The sequence below is a fragment of the Leopardus geoffroyi genome, chromosome A3, assembly GCF_018350155.1.
Source record: "Leopardus geoffroyi isolate Oge1 chromosome A3, O.geoffroyi_Oge1_pat1.0, whole genome shotgun sequence".
NCBI lineage: Eukaryota > Metazoa > Chordata > Mammalia > Carnivora > Felidae > Leopardus > Leopardus geoffroyi.
In genome coordinates this window covers 86,620,445-86,645,087 of record NC_059336.1, presented here as the reverse complement: position 1 = coordinate 86,645,087, position 24,643 = coordinate 86,620,445, and the positions used below count along the sequence as shown (strand labels likewise).

The window sequence follows — 24,643 nt, the reverse complement described above, 5'->3', positions numbered from 1 at the left end:
GCAGTTTATCATTTCTCCTTTTTGTGGAACATGTTTTTGGTGTCATTTCTAAGAACTCTGCCTACCCCTTGCTTCTGAAGATTTTTGTCCTGTTTTTTTCCTAAAAGTTTTATAGTTTTACATTTTACATTTAAGTCTGTGATTCATTTTGAATAAATTTTTATGGCAGGTATGAGACTTAGGTTGAGGTTCATTTTTTTTGCCTATGGGTCTCCATTTGCCCTAGCACCCTTTGTTGAAAGGCTGTCTTTCCTCCATTGAATATGTTTGTCAGAACTCAGTTGGGCGTATTTGTGAGGGTCCATCTCCAGACCCTTCTTTATGCTGTTCCATTAATCTATATGTCTGTCCCTCCACCAGTACCACACAACCTTCATTACTGTAGCTTTATAATAAGTCTTGAAATCAGACTGATTCCACCTACTTCTTTTTTTTTTCTTTCTAAAATTGTTTTACCTATTCTCGTTCTTTTGCCTTTTCATATAAATTTTAGAATAATCTTTATCTACAGAATATCTGGCAAGTATTTTGATAGGAAATCCATTAAACCTTTTTATGAACTTGGGGAGAATTAACATCTTTTCTCTGTAGTTTTCCAATAAATGAACATGGTGCATCTCTCCACTTATTTGCATCTTTGATTTTTTTTCATCAGTGTTATGTAGGATTTGTACATGTTCTTAGATTTATACATAGGTTTTCTTTGTTTTGTTTTGAGTGATTATAAATGGTATTGGATTTTTCATTTTGGTGTCCCTGTGTTTATTACTAGTATGTAGAAAACCAATTGATTATTCTGTATTTATCATATCCTTTAACCTTGATGAACTTGTTTACTACTTCTTGAATTTTTTTCTAGATTACTTAGGAGTTTCTATATAGACCATTGTGTCATCTGCAAAGAGAGGCAGTTTTATTTCTTCCTTTCTAATCTGCATCCTTTTAATTTCCTTTTCTAGCCTTAATTGCATTGGCTAGAATTTGCAGTACTATGCTGAGTAACAATGGTGAGTGGACATCCTTGTCTTCTTCCCAAGTCTTAGGAGGAAAGAAGACTTTCACCATTAAGCATATGGTTAGCTGTAGTTTTTAAAAATTTTTCTTTCTTTTTTTTTTTTTTATTTTTAAAGTTTATTTATTTTGAGAGAGTCAGAGACAGCATGAGTGGGGGAGAGGCAGAGAGAGAGAGGGAGAATCCCAAGCAGGCTCCATACTGCCAGCACAGAGCCCAGTGGGGGACTTGAACTCACAAAACTGCAAGATCATGACCTGAGCTGAAACTAAGAGTCGGACACTTAACTAACTGAGCCATTCAGGCATGCCTAAAATTTTTTCTTTAATATTTATTTATTTTAAGAGAGAGAGAGAGAGAGAGAGCGCCTGGGGGAAGGGCAGAGAGAGAGGGACAGAGAGAGCATCCCAAGCAGGCTCCAAGCTGTCAGCACAGAGCCTGATGCAAGGATCAAACCCATGAACCATAAGATCATGGCCTGACCTGAAATCATGACCTCAGCCAACTGAGCCACTCAGGTGCCCCTGTAGTTTTTAAATTACATTAAAAAAAAAATAAATTTGAGGAAGTTTCCCTCTATTCCTATTTTTCTAAGGGTTTTTTTTTTTTTTTTTTAACCATGAATGAGAGTTGAAATTTGTTAAATATTTTTTCTGCATTGATTGATATGCTCATGATTTTTCTTATTTAGCTTTAATATAGGGCATTGTATTGACTGATTTTCAAATATTGAATCAGCCTTACATCCCTGTGATAATCCCCACTTGGTCATGGCCTATAATTATTTTTATGTTTTTGAATTCTATTTGTGAATATTTTGGTTAGGATTTTTACATCTATAATCGTGAGGGATAATGGCATGCAGATTTTTGGTTTTATTCAGCTTTTTCTGGTTTTGGTATTAGGGTAATTCTGGATTTATAACATGAGTTAGGAAGTGTACCCTTCTCTTCTGTTTTGTGGAAGAGAGATTTTGTAGAATTGGTGTTTATTCTTCCTTAAGCATTTGTTGGAATTCTCCAGTGAAACCATCTGGGCCTGGGGATTTCTTTTTTGGGAGTTATTAAGTTACAAATTCAGTTTCCTTAATAGTTATAAGGCTATTCACAAATGTCCATCAACTGATGAATGGGTAAAGAAGATGCGGTATATATATGCAATGGAACACTACTCAGCGATGAAAAAAAATAAAATTTTGCCATTTGCAACAATGTGGATGGAACTGGAGGGTACTATGCTAAATGAAATAAACCAGTCAGAGAAAGACAGGTATCATATGTTTTCACTCATATGTGTAATTTGAGAAACCTAACAGAAGGCTATAGGGGAAGGGAAGGAAAAATAAGTTATATACAGAGAGGGAGGCAAACCATAAGCGACTCTTAAATACAGAGAACAAACTGAGGGTTGATGGGGGTTGGGAGTTATGGGGGGTGGGGAAAATGGGTGATGGGCACTGAGGAGGGCAGTTGTTGGGATAAGCACTGAGTGTTGTATGTAAGTGAAGAATCATAGGAATCTACTCCTGAAGCCAAGAGCACCCTGTATGTTAGCTAACTTGACAATAAATTATAAAAACAAAAATAAAAACAAAAACAATAGTTATGGGGCTATTCAGATTATCCATTTTATATTGGGTAAGTTGTGATAGCTTGTATTTTTGAGGAATTGGTCCATTTCATTTAAGTCAAATGTATGCATGTAGAGTTAGTTGTTAGTGATATTCTTGTATTATCTCTGTTGATGTGTGCCATGTCTATGGCAATATCCCCTGATTCATTCCTGTTATTGATAACTTATATCTTGTATTTCTTTTTTTCTTTATTGGTGTTGCTAGAGATTTGCCAATTGATGTTTTCAAAGGACCATCTCTTTGTTTTATTGATTTCTCTATTTTTTCATTTTTTACTTCATTGATTTTTATTCTTATATTTATTATTTCTCTCTTTCTTTTTGCTCTGGGTTGATTTATCTATCTATCTATCTATCTATTTATTTATTTATTTATTTAATGCTTATTTAGTTTTGAGAGAGAAAGAGAGAGACAGTAAGTGAGGGTGGGGTAGAGAGAGAGAGGGAGGCACAGATCTGAAGCAGGCGCCAGGCTCTGAGCTGTCAGTGCAGAGCCGAACGCTGGGCTTGAGCTCCTGAACCACGAGATCATGACCTGAGCCAAAGTCGGATGCTTAACCAGCTGAGCCACCCAGGCGCCCTAGGTTTATTTTGTTCTTCTTTTCCTAGATACTTGAGGTGGGAGTTGACATATTGACATATCATTATCACCTAGAGTCTATAGTTTATATTAAGGTTTACTCTTGGTATTGTACATTGAGTTTGGAATTGTATTAGGGGTTTGACAAATGTATAGCATGTATCTACCATTATAGTATCATATGGGACAGTTTCACTGCTCCAGACATCTCCTGTGCTCTGCCTGTTTATTCCACCAAATCTCCCAACACTCGATAACCATTGATTTTTATTTTATTGCCCTATTAGTTTTGCCTTTTTCAAAACATCGTGTAGTTGGAATTATTCAGTGTGTAACCTTAACAGATTAGCTTCTTTCACTTAATATGCATTTTGGGTTCTTCCATGTCTTTTCATGCTTTGATGGCTCATTTCTTTGTAGAGCAGAATGATATTCCATTGTATGGTTATTTCACAGTTCATCCATTGGTCTGTTGAAGAACATCTTGGTTGCTTCCAAGTGTTAGCAATTGTGAATAAAGCTGTCATAAACATCTGTGTGCAGATTTTGTGTGGGTATAAGTTTTCAACTCATTTGGATATATTTCATAGATTATCAACTAAGGAATTATTATTTCAATTTTGAAGATCTTTCTGTTTGTAAGCCAATATTTAAATTTTATTTTATTTTAATTTTACTCTAACTTTTAAAAATATTTTTTTTTTATTGTGGTCAAAACCATACAACTTAAAATTTACCATCTTAACCGTTTTTTAAAATACTTACGTATTTTGAGAGCGCGAGAGAGCGAGCATGGGTGCGTGAGTGCAGGGGGAGGATCAGAGAGAGAGGAGAGAGAGAATCCCAAGCAGGCTCTGCACTGATGCGGGGCTCTATCAAATTGTATGACCTAAGCCAAAATTCTGAGTTGGACGCTTACCTGACTGAGCCCCCCAGGTGCCCAGCAACTTAACCATTTTTAAGGGTATAGTATTAACTGTTGGCACAGTGTTATGCAGCAGATTTGGAGAACTTATTTATCTAGTATAACTGAAGCTTTATACCATTGAATAGCAATTCCCCGTTTCTCCTCCCGCCCCAGCTCCTGACAACTACCATTCTAGTCTCAGCTTCTATGAGTTCAGCTGTTTATATACTTCATGTAAGTGGAATCATACAGTATTTGTCCTTCTATGACTGGCTTATTTCACTTACTGTAATATTCTCGAGGTTCATCCATATTGTAGAAATGACAAGATTTCTTTCTCTTTTAAGATTGAGTCATATTCCACTATATGTATATGCCACATTTTCTTTAGCCGTTTATCCATCGATGGACATTTAGGCTGCTTCTGCCCCTTGGTTAGTGTGAATAATGTAATGAACGTGGGTGTGCAAATATCTCTTCAAGATCCTGTTTTTAATTCTTTTGGATTTACACCAAGAAGTGGGATTGCTGGGTAATATGGTAATTCTGTGTTTAATTTTCTGTTTTTCACAGTGGCTATACCAATTTACATTCCCACCAACAGTGCCACAAGGATTCTAATATCTCCACATTCTTGCCAGCACTTGTTATTTTTTGTTTGTTTAATGATGGCATCCTAATAGGCATGAAATGTTCTCTCCTTGTGATTTTGATTTGCATTTTCCTGATGCTTAGTGATGTTGAGCATCTTTTCCTATACTTGTTAGCCGTTTTTTTGTAAAACTTTTAAATATTTATTCTAATTAATGTTATATATAATATAGATATTAGATATATGTGTTATATGTAATATGTACTTATGTATGTTTTTTATATATTAATGTTTTATACATATACCGTGTGTTTGTGCGAAGACAGAAGTCTAGGCTCTGCACTTGGGTTTTGCTGGCACATTGTGGGGAGGGGCTGCAGTTTTTTCTGTGGTTTTGGCTGGAGTAGAGTAGTTAGTGGCTGTACGTTTCTGTCTTGCCGGGCTGCCCCCTTCCTGGGTTTGGCTAGAGAGAGCAGGCTTTTACTGGGGCTTTTTTTTATCTACGCCCATTAATGTTCTTAGTTAGCCGGCTTCTTCAGTTTCTCGTCTGGGATGTATGGGACAAGAAGATAACACAGAGAGCTCACCATCATCTCATTCCTTGGGTTCCAAAGTTTCTAGTCTGTCTGCTTTCTGTCCACATTTCAGACCCTTTTTGTTATGCTTTTTAAAATGTATACTAGTGTCCAGAGTGTTTAGTTGTTCTTAGAAGGAAGAATAGGTGAAAATACATCTCCATTTTCCCAGAAATGGAAGTCTTCAGTTTATGCTTTTTAAAAAACAAATTCATTACAACATTTAGTAAGGCTTTAGAAGGAAGCAGAGATTAAAGCAAGTATTCAACTTACTTACAGTTTTTTTCCTACCATTTTTAATCAAAAGCCCCGCGTGATATCTTTAACCCTCTAGGCTCAGACTTCTGTGCAATATAGGCCATACCCTAGCCCTTCCTCTCTCAAATGGTGTCAGGATTGTGAAAGGAGTTGGAAGGGATAATGTGCTTTATAACATGCTAAAGCTTATGTGTTAATGATCGAAGAAGCAGAGTCCTCTCTGCACTTACCCCAGAGTAAGGATATATACCCACATCTCACCCAAACTCAAGAATGATCAGTGGTTTCACTAGAGACATTTAATTTTGACAAATGCTATGTGCCATTTACCAGAGTGTGGTATGAGTCTTTGGGTACATCTGGGATATGTGCCCTGATGAAATCAAAAAGATTTGGTTTCTGATGAACAGTTGGAAGTTGGGTTTTGGGCTTCAGGTTCCTTTGCCTAAAGGCAGGAAAAGATTAATTATCTTCAGACTTAAAGGGATAAGATCTCTAGCTCAAGATGGATCAAGTGCTGTTCTGTGTTCACATCTCCTGGCCCAGATGGATTACATCCGCAGCGAGCTTGATAGTGAGGACACTGAGGTGCCACCAGTCATGTTTGCAGACCTTCTTTCAACAAAAGAGATATCAAAAGATTTGAGGCAGGAAAATGTTTCCATATTCCTAAAAGGGAGAAAGGTAGAATGCGTACAGTAGGGACATCGAGATAGATGGGGGACAAGAATCTGGAACGTATAAAAGATGCTTTGAGGGGCGCCTGGGTGGCTCAGTCAGTTAAGCGGCCGACTTCGGCTCAGTTCATGATCTCGCGGTCCGTGAGTTCGAGCCCCGCGTCGGGCTCTGTGCTGACAGCTCAGAGCCTGGAGCCTGTTTCGGATTCTGTGTCTCCCTCTCTCTGTGACCCTCCCTCGTTCATGCTCTGTCTCTCTCTGTCTCAAAAATAAATAAACGTTAAAAAAAAATTAAAAAAAAAAAGATGCTTTGATGCTATTTTTTGTGTAAGAAAAGGTGTGTGTGTGTCTGTGTACATACGTAATACATACTGTTTGGATTTGCCTGAACAAAACACTGAAAAGATGAGGGAGAAGGAGAGATAGAGAGAGGGAGGGTAAAAGGGAGGAAGGGAGGGTTCCTTATAGGGGATGAGTATTGGAAAAGAAAATAATTTCCTACTATATATTTCTTTCTTTTTGAATGCTAATGTATTACTTATTTAAAATAATTTTTTAATGTTTATTTATTTTTGAGAGAGAGAGAGAGAGACAGCATGAGGGGGGTGGGAGGGTCAGAGAGGGAGACAGAATTTAAAGCAGGCTCCAGGCTCTGAGCTGTCGGCACAGAGCCTGATGCAGGGCTCGAACCCACGAACCGTGAGATCATGACCTGAGCCGAAGTCAGAGGCCCAACCGACTGAGCCACCCAGGCACCCCAATATATTTTATTTTTAAAATAAAATAAAATTTTAAGTTATTTTGTAGTCACTTGGGTAAATAAGCAGGGATCCAAAGAGCCTTCAGGTTGGATAAGAGCAGGCCATGTCATATCAACATCATGGTTTCTCTGGGAAGGTTTCTGGATAGGAAGCTCAGGATTGTGCACTAGGTCCAGTGTCTGTGGATCGTATCATTTGGGTAAGGACACTCACCAGAGATCTGTGAGCAAGTTGGAGAGTCTAGGCTGGATGCCAGGAATAATAGCTACTGTGTATAATGATTTCTGACCAGTGATTTGATATTAATCTTAGAAACTTTCTAAGAAAAAAGCCCTGCAGCTTACCATTAGCTTTATGTTATTTTACATTTAATAAAGAACTTGATTAAAGAGGTAGAAGACATACTTATCAATTATGTACCTAATACAAAGTTGGAAAATATAACAACTACATTGGGCAATAGAATCAGGGTCTAAAACAATCCTTACCAATTGAAGCAATGGAGTGATTCTAATGAGATGAAATAACGAGGCAAGGTCATACACTTGGATTTTTATTTTATTTTAACAACTTTACAAGCATAGTTCTGGGAAGGTAGAGATTTAAAGCAGCATAAGTGGAAAAAGACTCAAGTATTTTAGTGGTCAGTTAACTCAGTATGAATATGTAGTGTAATGTGGCTGCCAAAAGAAAAAGAATACCATTTTTAGCTACATTAATAAAATTAATAGTAGGTGATAGTACTCATCTACTCTGCAGGAGTCCAACGACACCTGGAGTATTAACTGGGGCCATGCTTATAAAATGGATATAGACAAAGCAAAGCATTTAAATGGGAGCAGCCAAAATGGTGATGCAACTAAAAAACGTGACATTGAAAGTGGGTATATTTAGCCCATTTTGGCGACGTCATATTCCATTCTATGTATATATAACATTTTGTATATCCTAATGGACATTGGGGTTGTTTCTGCTTTTTGGTATTATGAATAATGCTGCTAAGGACATTTGCGTTCAAATTTTTGTGTGAATATGATATTTCATTTCCCTTGGGTATATACACAGAAGTGAAATTGTTGGGTCAAGTGGTAAGTCTACTCTTTGAGAAAATGCCAAACCATTTTCCACAGAAGCTGCACTATTTTATATTCTATCAGCAATGTATGAAGGTCCCAGTCTCCACATCCTTGCCAACATTTTTTATTATTTCTGTTTTTAATTATAGTCATCCTCGTGGTTGTAGAGTGATATCTCATTATGGTTTTGATTTGTGTTTTCCAAGTGATTAATGGCGTTGAGCATCTTTTCATGTGCCTATCAGCCATTTGTATATGCTCTTTGGAGAAATTTACATTCAGATCCTTTACCAGTTTTTACATTGTGTTGCCTTTTTATTGTTGAGCTTTAAGGCTTCTTTATAGTCTGGATACTGGATCCTTATCATGTGTATGATTTGCACATATTTCTTTTCCCATTCTTTATGTATGTGTGTGTGTGTGTATTATATGTATGTATGTATATCATATATGTATATATTACACATATATATATGTGTGTGCGTATTACACATATATGTACATATGCATATATACATACATTATATATATGAAGTTTATTTATTTATTTTGAGAGAGAAGGAGCATGAGTGAGCCAGGGAGGGGCAGAGAGAGAGGGAGAGCGAGAATCTGTCAGCCCAGAGCCTGATGCAGGACTCAACTCTGCAAACCATGAGATCATGACTTGAGCCCAAATCAAGAGTCAGATGCTTTACTGACTGAGCGTCCCAGGAACTCCCTATATAATGTTAGTTTAAAAATAAGGTTTAAAATAACAACTCAAACTCCTTAGACTTATCACTGATTAAATTGTAAAATATAAACTGATCCGATCTGTAATTTAACTGAACATTTCCCACTCCCCTAAAAATCAGGTTTTGACTTAGATTCATCATATAGACTTTTATCTCAATACCACAAATAATAATTGTAGCCAAGGGCATCAAGGTATCTTCTCTATATCCTGTCTTTTCCTGAGGCCTTGAGCTCCAATACCATGTGGGTTCCATCCCATACCTCTATGTCCATTTCTGTTCTCCAAGCCTAGGACCGGGCTTGTAATGAAAGTCGGGGAATCTTGGACCTCCTCTGGCCTATTAGTATGGAGAACTGAGCAGTGTACCCCCTGTGTGAGTCAGTCTCACTTTGCGGTAAGATTTTTCTCCTGACCTTTTCTGCATTTCACATCCATTCAAATTGATCTTCTCCATCAGTTACAGACTAGTGAGGTTTTACTGTAAAATCTGAGATGCTGCTGTATCATCAAGTCGTTAAAAGTGAGTTCCATCGTCTCTCTCCAAAGAGGAGATCTTTTCTGCTTGGACATATCTCAGGAACTCTGCAGAAGACATGAACAGGAATTTGGGCTTGAACTGATCAGCAGACAGCTTGGCAACTGTTCTAGGATGCCATCTGCAGATGTTAATTATCCAGTTTGGGTCTTCTAATAGCTCTTGACCTCCTCTTGGCTCTACCAAATGCTTTTTTTCCTTCCTGATTTTTTATTATTCCTCTTGGGGTGAGACAAATCAGAGGTAACACTGCTGATTCTTTTTCAAACAGTTAAATGTAGATGAATTACTAATGTGGAAACATTAGTTTTTCATTCGTCTTGTGAACATTTGGAGAACATGATCTTCTGCTCTATTTTGGCTTCAAAAACTTCTCTCCAGTTCTTCCCACTTCCCAGACTGTGTAAACGAAATCAAGTTTTTGAAGAGTTGGCGATGAGACTGAAAAGCAGTGGGAAGAACAGGCCTTGTGACATGAACCCTGAAGTCATTTTCTGTTGTGGAGGAAGTTGAAGAAGAGAGACCGCTTTTCTGCTTCATCATCTCCCTTGTCTGTTATCCAAAGTAGTTGCTCGAAGCCTTTTATTTCTCTCATCAAGCTTCTTTCTCATTCCCTTACACTGCAAACGTGGTCTTGCTCTCTACCAAAAACAGAACAATAGATCGGAACTCAATGAAATTCCCTTTTCTCCAGCTGTAAACCAGTATGCATATCCATCTTTGTTTCCTTCCTGCTCTTCTTTCTAAGACCAGTCCCTTTAACAGTGCTCTCAGTCCCTGCCCCTTCTTCCTGCAGGACTTGGTTCCAGCAGTTATCCTTTGTCCTCTCCTGTATGCTAAAGGTTTCTGCTCCTGGCTGCTTCCACTCTCCCAGGCTCACTTCTTTCCCATCCTAAGAATTCCTTCCCTCCATGCTGTTCCTTTCTGAAGCACGAGATGTTCTAGAGGACTGATTTGTAGTCACCAGCTCTATGTGCTCAACTCTTTGCAAGTCCATTTCTGCTCTCCCCACCACCGCCATCCCATCCCTTCTCTGAAACTGTTCTCTCATAGGGCTCCAGTGACTTTCCACTGTTAGTTCCAGTGTCACATTTCTGTTTTTGTCTACCTTTCTGAGGCAACAGTCATTCTTACTCCTTCACTCAGTGGAAAGTTCTAATGAGTTTTAACTTTGATGCTCAGAGTTCAGGATATTCATTTGATACTATGAGATTTCTTCTTGTCTTGGTATATAATTTCAAATTAAAAGAGACTTTATTTATCACTCTAAGCAGCCAAATCTCTGGTTAGTGTGGTGGTAGTTACCGTTTTTATGGTCTAAACTGCCATGTTTGTATGGTGACTCACAGAACCACCTCTTTTTCCACTCCCCTCTTCCCGAATTTTTTTTTTTAAATGTTTTTATTTATTTTTAAGACACAGAGAGACAGAGCATGAGCAGGGGAGGGGCAGAGAGAGAGGGAGACACAGAATCTGAAGCAGGCTCCAGGCTCTGAGCTGTCAGCACAGAGCCTGACGCGGGGCTCGAACTCACGGACTGTGAGATCATGACCTGAGCCGAAGTCGGATGCTTAACCGACTGAGCCACCCAGGCTCCCCCTCTTTGTATTTAAATTATCTGTGCTAATGGAACTGACTGGCTCATTTTGTCTGTATTGGTATCTGTAACTAATACTATATTTCTCTACTCTTCTTTATAGAGAGACCTGTCGGGGCACAAGAACATTGTGGGCTACATTGACTCCAGTATCAACAACGTGAGCAGTGGTGATGTATGGGAAGTGCTCATTCTGATGGACTTCTGTAGGGGTGAGTATATGACCCATACCTTAAGCTCGCATTGCTCTGGAACTTTGATTGTCAAGGGCATGGGGATCATTTCAGTTAATGTGCACTGTGCCCTAATGTATGTTGTTGTGGTTTTAAAGATGTAGAAACTGTGAGGCTAAAAGATACAGAGCATGCTGTCACGTCTTGGTTATTCTTATGGTGGCAAACAGTTTGAAATGGTGGATAATACAAAACTCCCTTTTTGTTAGATTTAGGAAGGTTTAGTGCTTGTGTATGAATGAGAAAGGCTGAGGGGGAGAATGAATGTGTTATTTGTGATGCTTTAAAACAAGTGATGAAGGCACATAATAAAGACCCAACTCCAGATGGACTGAAGAAACGATTCAGCGTCTCAACTCCCTCCCTCCTGTGTTCTCTTCTCCACCCACACCACCTTGTGTTGGGGAGGGGGTGGGTGGGACATAATCCTTTTCGTCTAATGGAAATGACCTTTCCTCTCCTTGCTTGCAAGCTGTAATTGCCAGTAAGGCTCCATTCAAACGATGCTGCTGTTACCAGTAGAGTTAAGTAGTTGAAAGCTTGGAGTTTCAAGCCACATTTATCTCCGGAAATCCAGACTGTAGCATGAATTGATTCAGATTTGACTGCGTTTCAAACAGCCAGCCTGGAGGTTTGACTTTTTTTTGGCTTAAGCAGCTGCCACTTATAGGCTTGGGTCACTGTCTCCTGTTTGGTGCCCTGTTTTATAATCATCCTTACTTCCACTGACATTTTCCTTGCCTTTAAAGATACTGTCCGTAAGTTAAATATGTTGTTAACCCTCAAAATGTGATGTTAACCAATAATTTTAGCCTGTCCTGTAAGAACTCTTAAGCTGATTTTATAAAATACTACCAAATTTGAACTTGACAGTTTGTTTCGTCCTGTCCATTCCCTTTTGGGTGTTAAAATATTTAGAGACGTGGCAGTAGGAGCATCCAGGGATCTGGATAATTTTGTAAGTGAGGTCATCAATCTTACTGTCCTGGAGAATAAATGTTGGGGTAGCATTTCTACATTCTTGGCAGCAAGTAGTTAGTGAAGCCAGAGATACCACGCCATTCCTAAAGCACAGGCTAAAAAGCTGTCTTCTGGGGCGCCTGGGTGGCTCAGTCGGTTAAGCATCCCATTTCGGCTCAGGTCATGATCTCGCGGTCCTTGAGTTCAAGCCCCGCGTTGGGCTCTGTGCTGACAGCTCAGAGCCTGGAGCCTGTTTCAGATTCTGTGTCTCCCTCTCTCTCTGACCTTCCCCCATTCATGCTCTGTCTCTGTCTCAAAAATAAATAAACGTTAAAAAAAATTTTTTTTTTAAATAAAAAAAATAAATAAAAAGCTGTCTTCTTCTTGCTCTTGGAGTCTATTATGTAGTCTGATTCCTACTAAAAGATATGACAGGTTGAACCTTGGGGCCTCATCTCATACAAATGGGGACAGTAGACCCAAGCGGTTATAGCAGGACCATATTGTCGCTTCTACTAATCTTGAAGATGTAATGAAGGCAGCTCACGTCTGGAGTGCTTTATAAAATAGACTGTTTTTGATGCGTTAGAAGAGGCACTGGATCGCAAGAAGACAAATATGGGCCCGGGAACCAAGACACTTGGGTGCCTCAGCCAGCAATCAGCTCTGATACCTTGGGCCAGGTTGCTTCTCTGTGGACAGCCGTTCATTGTCTTGGGTAAGTCGTGAGTCTGAGTGTTTCTAACCTCTCCCTTGCTCTGTGTCCCCTCCAGGAGGCCAGGTGGTCAACTTGATGAATCAGCGCCTGCAGACAGGTTTTACAGAGAATGAAGTGCTCCAGATATTTTGTGACACTTGTGAAGCCGTTGCCCGCCTGCACCAGTGCAAAACTCCTATTATCCACCGTGACCTGAAGGTAACAGGCCGCACTGTTTCATGAAGTGTGTTCAGGGTATTTTCCATCTGCCCCGGGGATGGGGGAGATGCTTTGGGCATGTGAGAGAAGCTTCAGGTATGGAAACCTTACATGTCTTACATTCTGCCTGGGGAGAGAAAATAGAAATTAAAATAAAGAAAGTATAAAACAGGTATCACTTTTATTACTTAGGTAGCCTTTAGAAATTCTTTATAATCATCAACTGCCTGAATACATGCTGTTCTTGTTTTTCCTGATAGAGTCCCAGTTTTACTTTTCCAGGGTTATAGAAAATAATACGCTCATTTAAATGGTTTGTGAACAGTGATGCTTGGTTTTTAAAGTCTCTCTCGTATTTTGCAAAATCCATTAAGTGATTATTTAAAAATTTTGTTCTACTAATTACCATCTCCTTGTAGCTGGCCTTTCCTATTCTAGTCATTTGACAGCGTTTGTTGAATGGCATTGGCACCCGGTTAGGATTCACTGACACGTGCCATGTACCCTACTAGACGCTTTATGCGCACTCTTTGGAGGAAGATGTTCTTCTTTACATTGTATAGTCAAGGAAACTCAGGTCACATGACTTGACTGAGGTCATACAACCGGGAAGGAGCAGCACCAGAATGTGAAGCTAGCTCTTCTGATTCTAAATTACAATTTCTTTTCATTATCCCTGTGTTTTGAGAAACATGCTTCATGGCTAATAACTTATATCAGCAGCCCCTGGTGTACTTGTTAAGTGCAGGCTACTGGATTCTGTACTGAATCTGTTGGGCTATAATTTTTATGGTGGTGTCAGGGAAGCCCAGGAATTCATAGCTTAATAATCGCCCTGGGTGGGTTTTGTGTGTTTTAAAGTTTGAGGAACACAAGGGGCATGCCAGCATTTGTTTTGAGGGATTTTTTTTTCTTCTTAGCTTTTTTTAAAAAATGGAGATATAATTCATATACCATAAAACTCACCCTTTCAAAGCATACAGTTCAGTGGCTTTTACTGTATTTACCAGGCTGTGTAACCATCACACTATCTGATTCCATAACATTTCGTCTCCCCAAAGGAAACCGTGTGTATCCATCAGCAGTCACTCTTTACTCCCACCTCACCTCGGCCCCAGGCAAACACTAATCTGCTTTCTGTTGCCTGTTCTGTGCGTTTCATATAAACGGGCTCATTCAGTAAGAGGCCTCTTGTGTCTGACGTCTTTCACCTAACGTAATGATGTTGTCAAGGCTTATCGGTGTTGCAGCGTGTAGCACCACTTCATTTCTTCTCATGGCATGATATTCACAGTGTAGATAGACTACATTTTGTTTATCTGGTCACTGATGGACATTTGAGTTGTTTTGACCTTGGATATTCCGAACGAGACTGTGAACACCTGTGTACCCGTTTCAAGCGGGCACAGGTCCGTTCTCTTGAGCATCTACCTAGAGGTGGAATCGTTGGGTCGTGTGGTAACTACGGTTAACTCCCTGGGGAACTGCCAAACTGTTTTGTAGAGTGGCTGTGCTGTTTCTATGCCACCAGCAACACATGAGGGTGCCGTTTTCTCCACATCCTCACCAACCCTTACCGTCCTTTTTTATTTTAGCCATCCCGGTTAGTGTAAAGTGGTACTTACATCCCGGCGTTTCTGTAGTAAAGCAGTGAGCTTAAGGGAAGATAGGTACATAACTTCAAAAGCCTTAGATAGCCTCCTCCAGTGTCCCTCTACCCACAGTCAGCCCTTTTTCTAGTAGGAAAGGGAGAATACATTTCAGCAAGTATTATGAGCCTAGCAGAGTACAAGTACATAATTCTGTGGAACGGGGTACAGTAACACGGTATAATATGGTTCCTACTTCCCAGATGCTTTGGTATCGGTGACAGGATATAAATGAAACAAATGAAACGTTTAGATTTGAAACAGAGACAGGTGAAATACAGAACTTTGTAGAACAAAGTGACGAACAAGCAGAGTTATCAAGCTGCTTAACGTACGATCGGATCGCGGGCCCAGGTAATGGAAGTTGGGATCTTCTGGAAAAGTGGGATTTTACAGGCTTGCGGGATTTAAGTAGTCACAAAGAGGACGAAGGACATGTCAGGCAGAGAGCAGATGCTGAGGGCTACCTAGAGAAGGGGACAAGGAGGCCTTAGAGCATGCGTGTCTGTCTCCAGGCACACCTGTGACACAGCAAGTGCCTGCCAGGGCATGAAGGTGAGGGCAAAGGAAGGAGGTAGAGAGGGCCACTGAGCATCCTTGCAGAGAGTGCTGATCCCGTGTTCTCGAACAGAATCTTCCTTTATTTTAACTGGATTAAATGAGGCCTCAATGATGAATCATTTCATACCTGTAAATAACACCTACCTAATTTTCACATTCCCAGCATCTCAATGCTGCTGTGAGGTGGTTGGTTAAGTGTCGTCCAGTGATAGGAGCCTGAAGTACGGAGCTCAGGGTCCACCTGGGGACAGGAAGTAGGATGGGAGTAGGAGCCCCGGACTCTTTCTTCGCTGCCCTGAATGGTCCATGAGATATTTTAGCAGAAGAACATGGAGCAAAGTGGAATTGGAGGAGAGGCTGCCACGCTGGTTCCCAGCTCATCCGTAGCCCTGTACCCCTTGACCCTCCTCGGTGCTCCTGAAAGTCAGCACAGTGCTGGCAACACGCTCTGGGGCTCTGTAGTTGTGTTTTAATGCATCGGGAAGACGGTGAGGCCTGCTGCTGGGTTGCCGGGAGTGATTCAGGAGACTTTGTTTCCATTTCTCCTCTACCTTGGAAATAGGGAGTGTAAATAGGGGCCCCTGGGAGGAGGCCTCGATTGTGATTGTTCCAAAAAAGTCCTGTGGCTGTTAATTGCAGTTATTGACTCCTGGTTGTTTTGACTGAAGGTTTCCCAGACTCCCCATATCTTATACTCTGTGCCGTATAGCTGTTTTGGTTAGCAAATTAGATTTTATTGATTTCTACTAATATGTGCCCGGTGGGCAGTCAGTCCATTTGCCTCCCACACTGCCAGCCTCCTAAGGCCTGACCAAAAAGTCCCTGTGTACCTATTGTTTGCCATCACGTAGTCTCGGACACTCTGAGCTACATGTCCAGCCACTACAGTCCTAGCGGTAGCCAGAGCCTAGAAGTTCTTAATTCTCCTGTTGGCTAGAGGAGGTGCTGGTTGCTGATCTGTAGTTGCTTCTCTAAGCAGATTTACATTTGGTGAGGAGGCACCATCTTGAACAAAAGTCAGTACGACATGGAAAAGAGCACAGGCCAGGCCAGCTGCAGATCCCCTTGTGGAGTCAGTGCCACCCTGGGTCTGCTTGTTCACACGCAGAACAGAGAAAAAGCCCCTCTTGCCCTGCCTGCCACGTGTGTGGTCTTTCTTTCAAATTATGTGTGGGAAATAAACTGAAAGCGGTCCCTATCCTGAAGCAGCTTATGTTATAAAAATAACCATTACCAAAGTTCTGTTCGTTCTTGGAGGTCTTTCTTCAAATACGATATTTTAGCATATTAATCATTTCCCTGTTTTTGTTTAATTTTTATTTCCCTGAGGAAAGAAAGAGATCATTGCAGATCATGGGGTCATAGAGCTGGGAAGGTCACCTAAGCCAGCCCTCTCCTATTACCAATGAGGAATCCTCTGTCCAGAAAGGCTGTGACCTGCACAGCTAATTCTGTGGTCAAACTAGAACAAATACCAAGGGTTTTTACCCCCCATTTTGGTGTTTGTTTGTTTTTGCTCTGTTACACCATGCTGTCTGTCCAGGCACTTAAGAAGGGGTTAAGATTTAATAAGTGCATTCAGATTGAGAAAGTCATGAATGTGTCCTCTTTCGTCAGAAAAGAGATTTTGATTTCGTGAAGTACAATAGGATGAAGATTCTTGTCCCATTTTTAGAATCACAAGTTTGAACACCTACATTTATCTAATCCTCCAAAATTTCTGGTGATTGAAATGCCTGAATGCCATATCTGTTTGGAATAATGTGAAGAGGAAGGGTCAGTAGGAGGTGGCTTTCCAGACCTTTTAGCTATAGCTGTAAGCAGAGTTTGGGAGTGACAGCTTTAATAACCCTCTTAAGCCGATGGGTTGGGAAATAAGGTCAGCAGCATTAAACCCTCAAAGAGCTGGAAGACTGTAGGATTGTAAGCAGGGTCACCACCATTAGGCTTACATCCTAAGGGACTTTGCCAAAAACAGATCACTGGGAAAGTTCTCTGGAGCTTCCAGAAGATGATACACGAATGTCCAGTTGGTTGTCTCCCTTCCTTGTCCACCTTAATTCCTCTGGGCCCTGCTCTAGACCTGGCCTGAGTCGCCTCCCCTCTAGACAATTGCACCCGCCCTCGTGTTCTCCCTTCTCCTCTCTCACCATGCTAACCTTCCTAAAACACCTCTCTCCATCTGCTGAGTGTCTCCCTAGTGGCCTTCCTCAGTCTGCCCTCTGTCAGCTGCTCTGGTCCTCTCGCTTTCTCCCTTCATGGTTGCCGGTGTGAACTGCCCTCATTCCTTGATGGCATGATGTGTATCAGTGCAGCGGTGAGGGTGTAGCTTCAGCACGCAGGCAGACTGAGCCCCATCCTGCCCTACCAGCCTAGTGACCTCAGGCATGTTAGGTAACTGGGCTCCATTTTCTCATCTCTTAACTGGGGACAATAAGACTTTGTAAGAATTTGTAAGAATTTCATGAAATCCTGTAGGTAAAAGTGCCTCCTAGTGAGTGCTGCTAGTTGCTGATACTATTGTATTGCTATTGTTACTGTCATCATTCCTGCTTCTCTGCCTTTGGTTCTATTATGAGTTTCACTCACCTAAGTCCTTCACTTCCCCAAGGCCCAGCAGTATCCGGCCTCCCCATTCACAAGGGCTCTAGCCCTTAGTATACCCAGTCCCATGTCCTCAGTTTTCTTTGTGGCACCGGTGCCCAGCACAGTACTGTCCCAGCCAAGGTGGCCTGCTTCTGTGCCTCAGATGCCTCAGACCTGCTCCCTCCTCTCCTCTGAGAGTGCCCCTCCCCCAGGGGGTCTGTGGCTGCCCTTCATTTGGGTCTCTGCTCCCCTCATCCCAGTGACCTTTCCAACTGTGCCATTTGCAGTAGCATCCCTCCTCCCCTTACATATATTTAACCTGTTGGCTTTTTTTTTTTATAACAGTTATCACCACCTGGCAATTATACTTACTTCCTTACTCTCTTCCACTAGACTCTACACGACACGAGCAGCTGAACTTGGATTTGTTCATAACCTTATCTCCAGAAGCTACTTGGCATATAGTAGGAGTTCAAATGTGTGTGTGTCTCTCTAAAATGAGTGGTAATAACTTCTTAGGTTTATATAGGGAGACTTATAGTTTGCTCTCAACATACATTCTCTTGCTTGCTTCATAAAAACCATGATAGAAATAGTATTAGCTGTACTTTGCAGATGAGAAACAAGCCCAAAGAGGTTTAAAGGTTTGTCCAAGGTCAGACATCTAAACAGTCCCTGAGCTCTTCTGACCCCCAGGTCCAATGTGGTTGCCGCGCACCAGGCTCTGTGTTAAGTGTGCTGGTGGTGACGAACGGCAGCGGCCAGCTCGATCTTGGAGGTTTCCATGGGTGTTACAAGTCACAGGGACAAACTGAGAAGGCGCAGAGGGTGTGGCCGCTGCTGAGGTGGCTGCTGCTAAGCGAGTTCACCTTCGCAGTCTCATGATCCTCCCAGCAAACCTGCAGAGCCACCGGAGCAGGGCTTATGGTTCTTACCTGCATTAGTATTTCTTTGATATTGATAAGGCTTTCCCCTACGTTGGTATTTCTGGCTTTAGGTCCACTTTTGTACACACCTTTACTTTTTAACTGCTTTTCCTGCAAATCCAGTCTTGTGCAATGTTACCTTTATGGGAAGGTTGATAACGGTATAACTGCTGAGTGCTGCCACTCTGGAGCTAACCAGAAATACAAACCGAGTTTTTTAGGTGAGGGGGATAAAAACAAGACAAAAACCCTTATGTGCCTCATCGTTATTCTGTCTTTTGTCTACTCAGTTTTCCTTCCCGCTGACCCCCTCACCCCCACCCCCACTGCCTCTGGCCCAACCCAGTGATTTTGGTCCCTGGAACTACCTTATTTGTATTTTGACGTGAACTCACTTAACAGTGTTTTAGAATGTACAATCTAGCATTAGAAGAATAGAAACTAATTTGGGAAGGGACTAAACACATATAATGGGAGATGCATGGTTTCACATGAGACCAGGAAGGAAGATCACTGCTAATGGATACTGAATAAGGGATGGAAGGGTATCTGGTGTATGTAAAATACTTGACTGGGTATTGCAGGAGACACACAGGCATAGTGTAATTATAGACCAGAAGTTGGCAAACTTCTGCAAAGGACCAGATAGTAAATATTTTGGCTTGTCAGCCAGATAGTCTGTCACAACTACTCACCTCTGCCACTGGAGCTCAAAAGCAACCATAGACTAGAGGATAAGTAACCAATGGGCATGGCTGTATTTGGCCCAAAGGTCTTAATTTGGCAGCCCCTCCTATGGACAGTAAGTTCTGCAGATTTTGTAGGATAACCATGGAAGGTTTTACTGAGGACTTGCGACTTGAGCAAAGCCCTGAAGAATGGCTACGATTTGACAGGTAGAGAATGAGCAATTGAATAAAATGATAAACCAGGAGATACAGGGAATGTTTATGAGACACTGAGCAAAGCAGCCTAGCTAGTGGTTAGACACCTGGTTCCTCATTGACTAGATTCCTGTTATGGGATATTTGTGAACATAAAGGACCGAGGCAGCCCTGTCCTTAAGCTTGTATCCAGTACACTGGGCAAATATAGTCATCATACCCACCTCAGTTGGTGGATACTTATGGGTGGGGACTGTGAGTAATTCATCTGCTTCCTACCCTGGCAGAAAGGTAATTACCTGCCTTTCTCTAGAATTAAATTGCCTAGGTTTGCTTCCCAGCTTCATCACTGTGAGTCTCACTCTCCACATCTGTAAAACAGGGATATTATTATATTATTATGAGGATAATCCATGTAAAGTGATGAGTACAGTAGTACTCGTAATAGTAAAAGCTCAGGAAATCGTAGCTGTTCTGTTTATAACCTCTAAAGTAGATTAGAAATATTAGTATTGTTTTGTCGGAATTATTTTGGATTCCTAAAGCGAGTATATGTTCAGGATAGCTTGACTGTTTTACTCTGTGTAAATAGGTTAAACTGATGAGTTTTTGAAAAGCTGTAGATGGTAGAAATATTTGCTTCCCTTAGCCTTGTCTCTGGAGAACAAGAGCGTATCCATGAGAGATGATAGCCGTAGTTCATACTGCCTTATGTGGCTAAAAATCCCAAGGTCAAAATTCTAGGTTAAAGTGATTGTAGGTTAGTAGTGCCCCAGGTGCAAAAGCATATCCTTTCTGGAAGAACAATAGACTTTAAACTCAGGCCTCATAGGCTTCCCCCAGATGAATTCCAAGGAACATGAGTTAACAGCAACAGTAACAAAACCCCTCATAACAGTACCAGGAGTGAGACTCAGTAGGAGTAAGAGACAACAAATAAAAGAATCAGTTTGCAGCAAAGACTTTAGGTATTAGATTTAGCAGATACAAACTATAAACATTTTTATAATACATAATGTAATTTTTAGGAGAATTAAAGCAAGTATAGGTAGAAACGAGTATTGGAACAAGAGACTATCACAGTTGACCAGATTTTTGTTTGTTTGTTTTTTTAAAGAACCAATATATGCAGTAATAGGGTCTGGGTATTTGGTGGCTCCCATCTTGCTTCTGACAGACACACGTACACACAAACACAGTATTAAATGTGTTCCTCTTTTTTAACTTATACCATTCAACCAAAATTTCTGTACCAAGCACAATGGTAGGCACTGGCAGAGAAGACTACAAACGCAATGAAGAGATGGTGCTTGTCTTTTTTTCTTTTTTTTTTTTTTTACATTTATTTATTTTTTGAGAGAGAAAGACAGAGCACAAGTTGGCAAGGGGCAGAGAGAGAAGCGGACACAGAATCTGAAGCAGGCTCCAGGCTCTGAGCTGTCAGCACAGAGCCTGACGCGGGGCTCGAACTCACAAACCGTGAGATCATGACCTGAGCCGAAGGCAGACGCCCAACCCGACTGAGCCACCCAGATGGGTGGCTGAGCCGCCCCGAGATGGTGTTTGTCTTTAAGGAGCCTATAGTAGACTCTGGCCTTTGTTTTCCGAAGGTGATCAGTCTTTGGAAGGCTGAAGACAAAAGACAATGGAGACTATAGACTTACTGGCCTAACAAGATTTTTTGGCCGCCATTTTACTGCCCACGCATAGCTAGGTCTGTCCTCCAACATACCGGTCAACGCAATTCACCTAGACCAAAAATGACTCAGTACATCCTGAGTACAGCAGTGCCCACTATTTTGGAGTTATTCTTGCACTGGCATACTCCTTTGATACCAGAGATTTCTGTAGATTCTGGTCTTTGTAAGCTCCCTTCTACCTGGAACTGCTAACTCGCTGCCCAAAGCATTCATCTACAGAAAGATAAGGTAATACTTCAACAGGAAAACTGGACATTTGCCCACAGGCCTTTAATCACTTTGAGAAGTAACTAAAATACAGCAAATGTTTATTAATTCTGGAAATTCTAACTTACTGTAGTAAAGAAATTGATATATGCATGTATAAGACTCAAGTGAAATCACTGATGTCAGGAAGAATGAAGTACTGAAGGGCCATGGGGAAAGAGTGACATTTGTCTGGGTGCTTGAGGAAGGCTTCAAAGAAGACGTGGCATCTGAACTGGAGTTCGGAAGATGAATGGGATATTGATAGTTGGCTAAGGGGGTGGAGGTCATAGAGAGTGTTCTAGATGGAGAGAAAAGCATGAAAAAAGATACAGAGACTTAAAAGTATTAGGACTGTTTCTGCCAAGGTGAGAAATGTAGCTGGAAATCTAGGTAAGTGGGACTCATTTCCCCATTGTGGACTTTCCTCTATTTACCCCCTCTACTCTCATTTTACCCTGTTACTGTGCTTTTCTTTTTGTTCACTTGGGATGACCCCTGGCGAGATACTTGGTGGGGAAGAACTTTCCTGTGCATATTAGTGGGATTATCAGAAATAGAATATTTATGTGACTATGAACCAGATTTTCATATGCATTACTAAATAATATCTTGGATCGGGTGGTTGGGGAATGTTTTTCAGGTTGAAAATATCCTCTTGCATGACCGAGGCCACTACGTCCTGTGTGACTTTGGAAGCGCCACCAACAAATTTCAGAATCCACAAACTGAGGGAGTCAATGCAGTAGAAGATGAGATTAAGAAGTAAGCCTTTCCTCTTCTCTTGGAGTTTCGTCCATTTGCAGATCAGCAACATTACTTTCAGCTTCTGGATGAGAAGGTCAGGGTGGAAAGACCAGGGTGCTAGTCATGGCCCCCCTTGTCTCAGAGCATCGTGTTGGGCAGTGGGATTGTTTGATTTTAAGAGGAGGATGTGGAAGTGGTTTGCGTAAAATGAAGGAATCATACAGCGCTTTATCAATGGACCAGTGGTCACTGTACATAGATATTTTGACTTAAGTCACACAGCCCTTAAAAAGCTGAATGGTACACAAACCATAGAGGTACTGTGATGTTTTTAAGCGGAATCACAACAACTATGACATTATCAGTCGGTTGGAGGTGCTTTTCACTGAACCCCGCATTGCTGTGTATTCCTTCTTGCTCCTAAGGAGGTCACCAATCTAATGGAATTAATGGTAAGTAGGAATGTGAAGTCTCTACAGATACTGAATCACTGACTGCCATGAGAAAAAGCTTCTTTAAATTTCTGGCTCCAGTTAAGAACCTGACCCATTTTCCCCTATTGTCAAGAGTGTGAGATTGTTCACAGGCCATAATACTACTAATAATCCAGAAGTCTAGTATGCACACCTGTATCCTGACCCTCAGTCTCCTTTCCTGCATCACTCTTGGCAGCCAAGCCTGGGGTGGGAAGACTTCCGGTCCAAGGCTCTGGTGGACACCTAGAGCACGGTGCCCTGTGGGCTTTAGAGACTCAAGCAGCATAAGTCACATGCTTGGCCACACCAAGACGCTCTTTGAAGCGGAGCTTGTACTCCTCTTTCCTTGAGCCAGAGATAAGGGGAAAACTCTTGCTTCATTCCTCTTCCGGCAGCAGAGATTCGTCCACCTCCCACCTCAGCTATTCTTTCCGCTGTTGTGCAGTGTCTCAGCCAGTATTACACATCAGCATTGAGCCACACTTAAGGAAATTACTATTTTTCAAAACAAATCAGCAAGACATGATATCGAACAGTAAGGATTTGCAGAAGAAGATTTTTTCATTTGAGGACCCAAGAAAAGTTGCTTTTAGAGTTTATTTAAGTGCCTTAGCGTCTGGGTTGCCACATGCTCTCAGATAGAAGGGCTGCTTCTAAAGGGCCATGGGTGTGTACCCAGGACAGCTTTTCATTTTATCTACACTACTATTTCCTACTCTCTTCTGCAGATTGCTCCCAGGGAACTAGACTTTATTAATAGAAACATAAATGTATTTAAAAGGTATTTCTGCTACCCCTGGTTTTTAACGATAGCATTGACATATTTAACAAAAACCAAATCTCTTGATTGTAGATACACAACGCTGTCCTATCGAGCACCAGAAATGGTCAACCTGTACAGTGGCAAAATCATCACTACGAAGGCAGACATTTGGGTAGGTGTCAACTAACCTATCCGCATCTCAGATACCAGCAGTCTTGACTGTAAATTCCCAAGTCTAATCCAGGCAGTGCCATAGCAAGCGTGGCCACTGTACCATATCACTGTCTTCCTATCTCTCAGAGTTATTCTCGGGGTGACCTGCCACTGCTCCGTGAAGCATGTCAAAGGAAATTATTTTAGAGCTCTGTGAAAATTATTCAGGTGACCTGCCCATTATTTAGGTGGTTTTCATATATGTGTTACTAGTTCCTAAGAGCAAAATAACTGAAATACTTGTTCTTTTTCGGAACACCATTTGGTAACGCTGGTAGAAATATCGTAACTCAGCAGCTAAATAGTGGTACTGAGTTCTAAATTCAGGTTTCTTCTAATAGGTTAATAGTACGTAGCTTTTATATCTGCTAGTAAGTGTGGATGATGCCAGTATGTCTCAGTAGACCCATTTGCAGTTATGGTAAATAAACCACTCGTAGCAATCTGCTTTATTTTTTTTTAGGCTCTTGGATGTTTGTTGTATAAATTATGCTACTTCACTTTGCCATTTGGAGAGAGTCAGGTGGCAATTTGTGACGGAAACTTCACAATTCCTGATAACTCTCGATATTCCCAAGACATGCACTGCCTAATTAGTAAGTATCTCAAGTTTCTGGTTTCATATTTTTATCTTCAATCTCTAGGAATGAACTGGGGGGACAAAGGGATTAGATCCCAGGAGTGATGGGTTGGATGCAAAGATAGATAAGTCGATAATAGTGGGTCACTCAAAGATAATACCACAGTGTCTAGTTAGAGTGGTAGGTCTTTTTGCTAGAAATCTAAACTCTCTTAGGCTTGAGCAGAAATCCTAACAGTGCTTTGAGCAGTACAGTACCGCTCTG

General features: G+C 41.2%; 1 protein-coding gene across 23 annotated transcripts in view; it reads left to right on the top strand.

Moving 5' to 3' along the window:
- AAK1 (AP2 associated kinase 1) overlaps window positions 1-24,643 on the top strand; it is a 171,003-nt gene that overhangs the window by 83,086 nt on the left and 63,274 nt on the right. For all 23 annotated transcript variants that reach the window (XM_045446335.1, XM_045446342.1, XM_045446338.1 and 20 more), the window contains exons 4-8: window positions 11,042-11,150; window positions 12,905-13,047; window positions 22,243-22,364; window positions 23,676-23,757; window positions 24,262-24,394. In XM_045446335.1, the coding sequence (XP_045302291.1) occupies window positions 11,042-11,150; window positions 12,905-13,047; window positions 22,243-22,364; window positions 23,676-23,757; window positions 24,262-24,394 (589 nt within the window). The remainder of the gene's footprint in view (window positions 1-11,041; window positions 11,151-12,904; window positions 13,048-22,242; window positions 22,365-23,675; window positions 23,758-24,261; window positions 24,395-24,643) is intronic.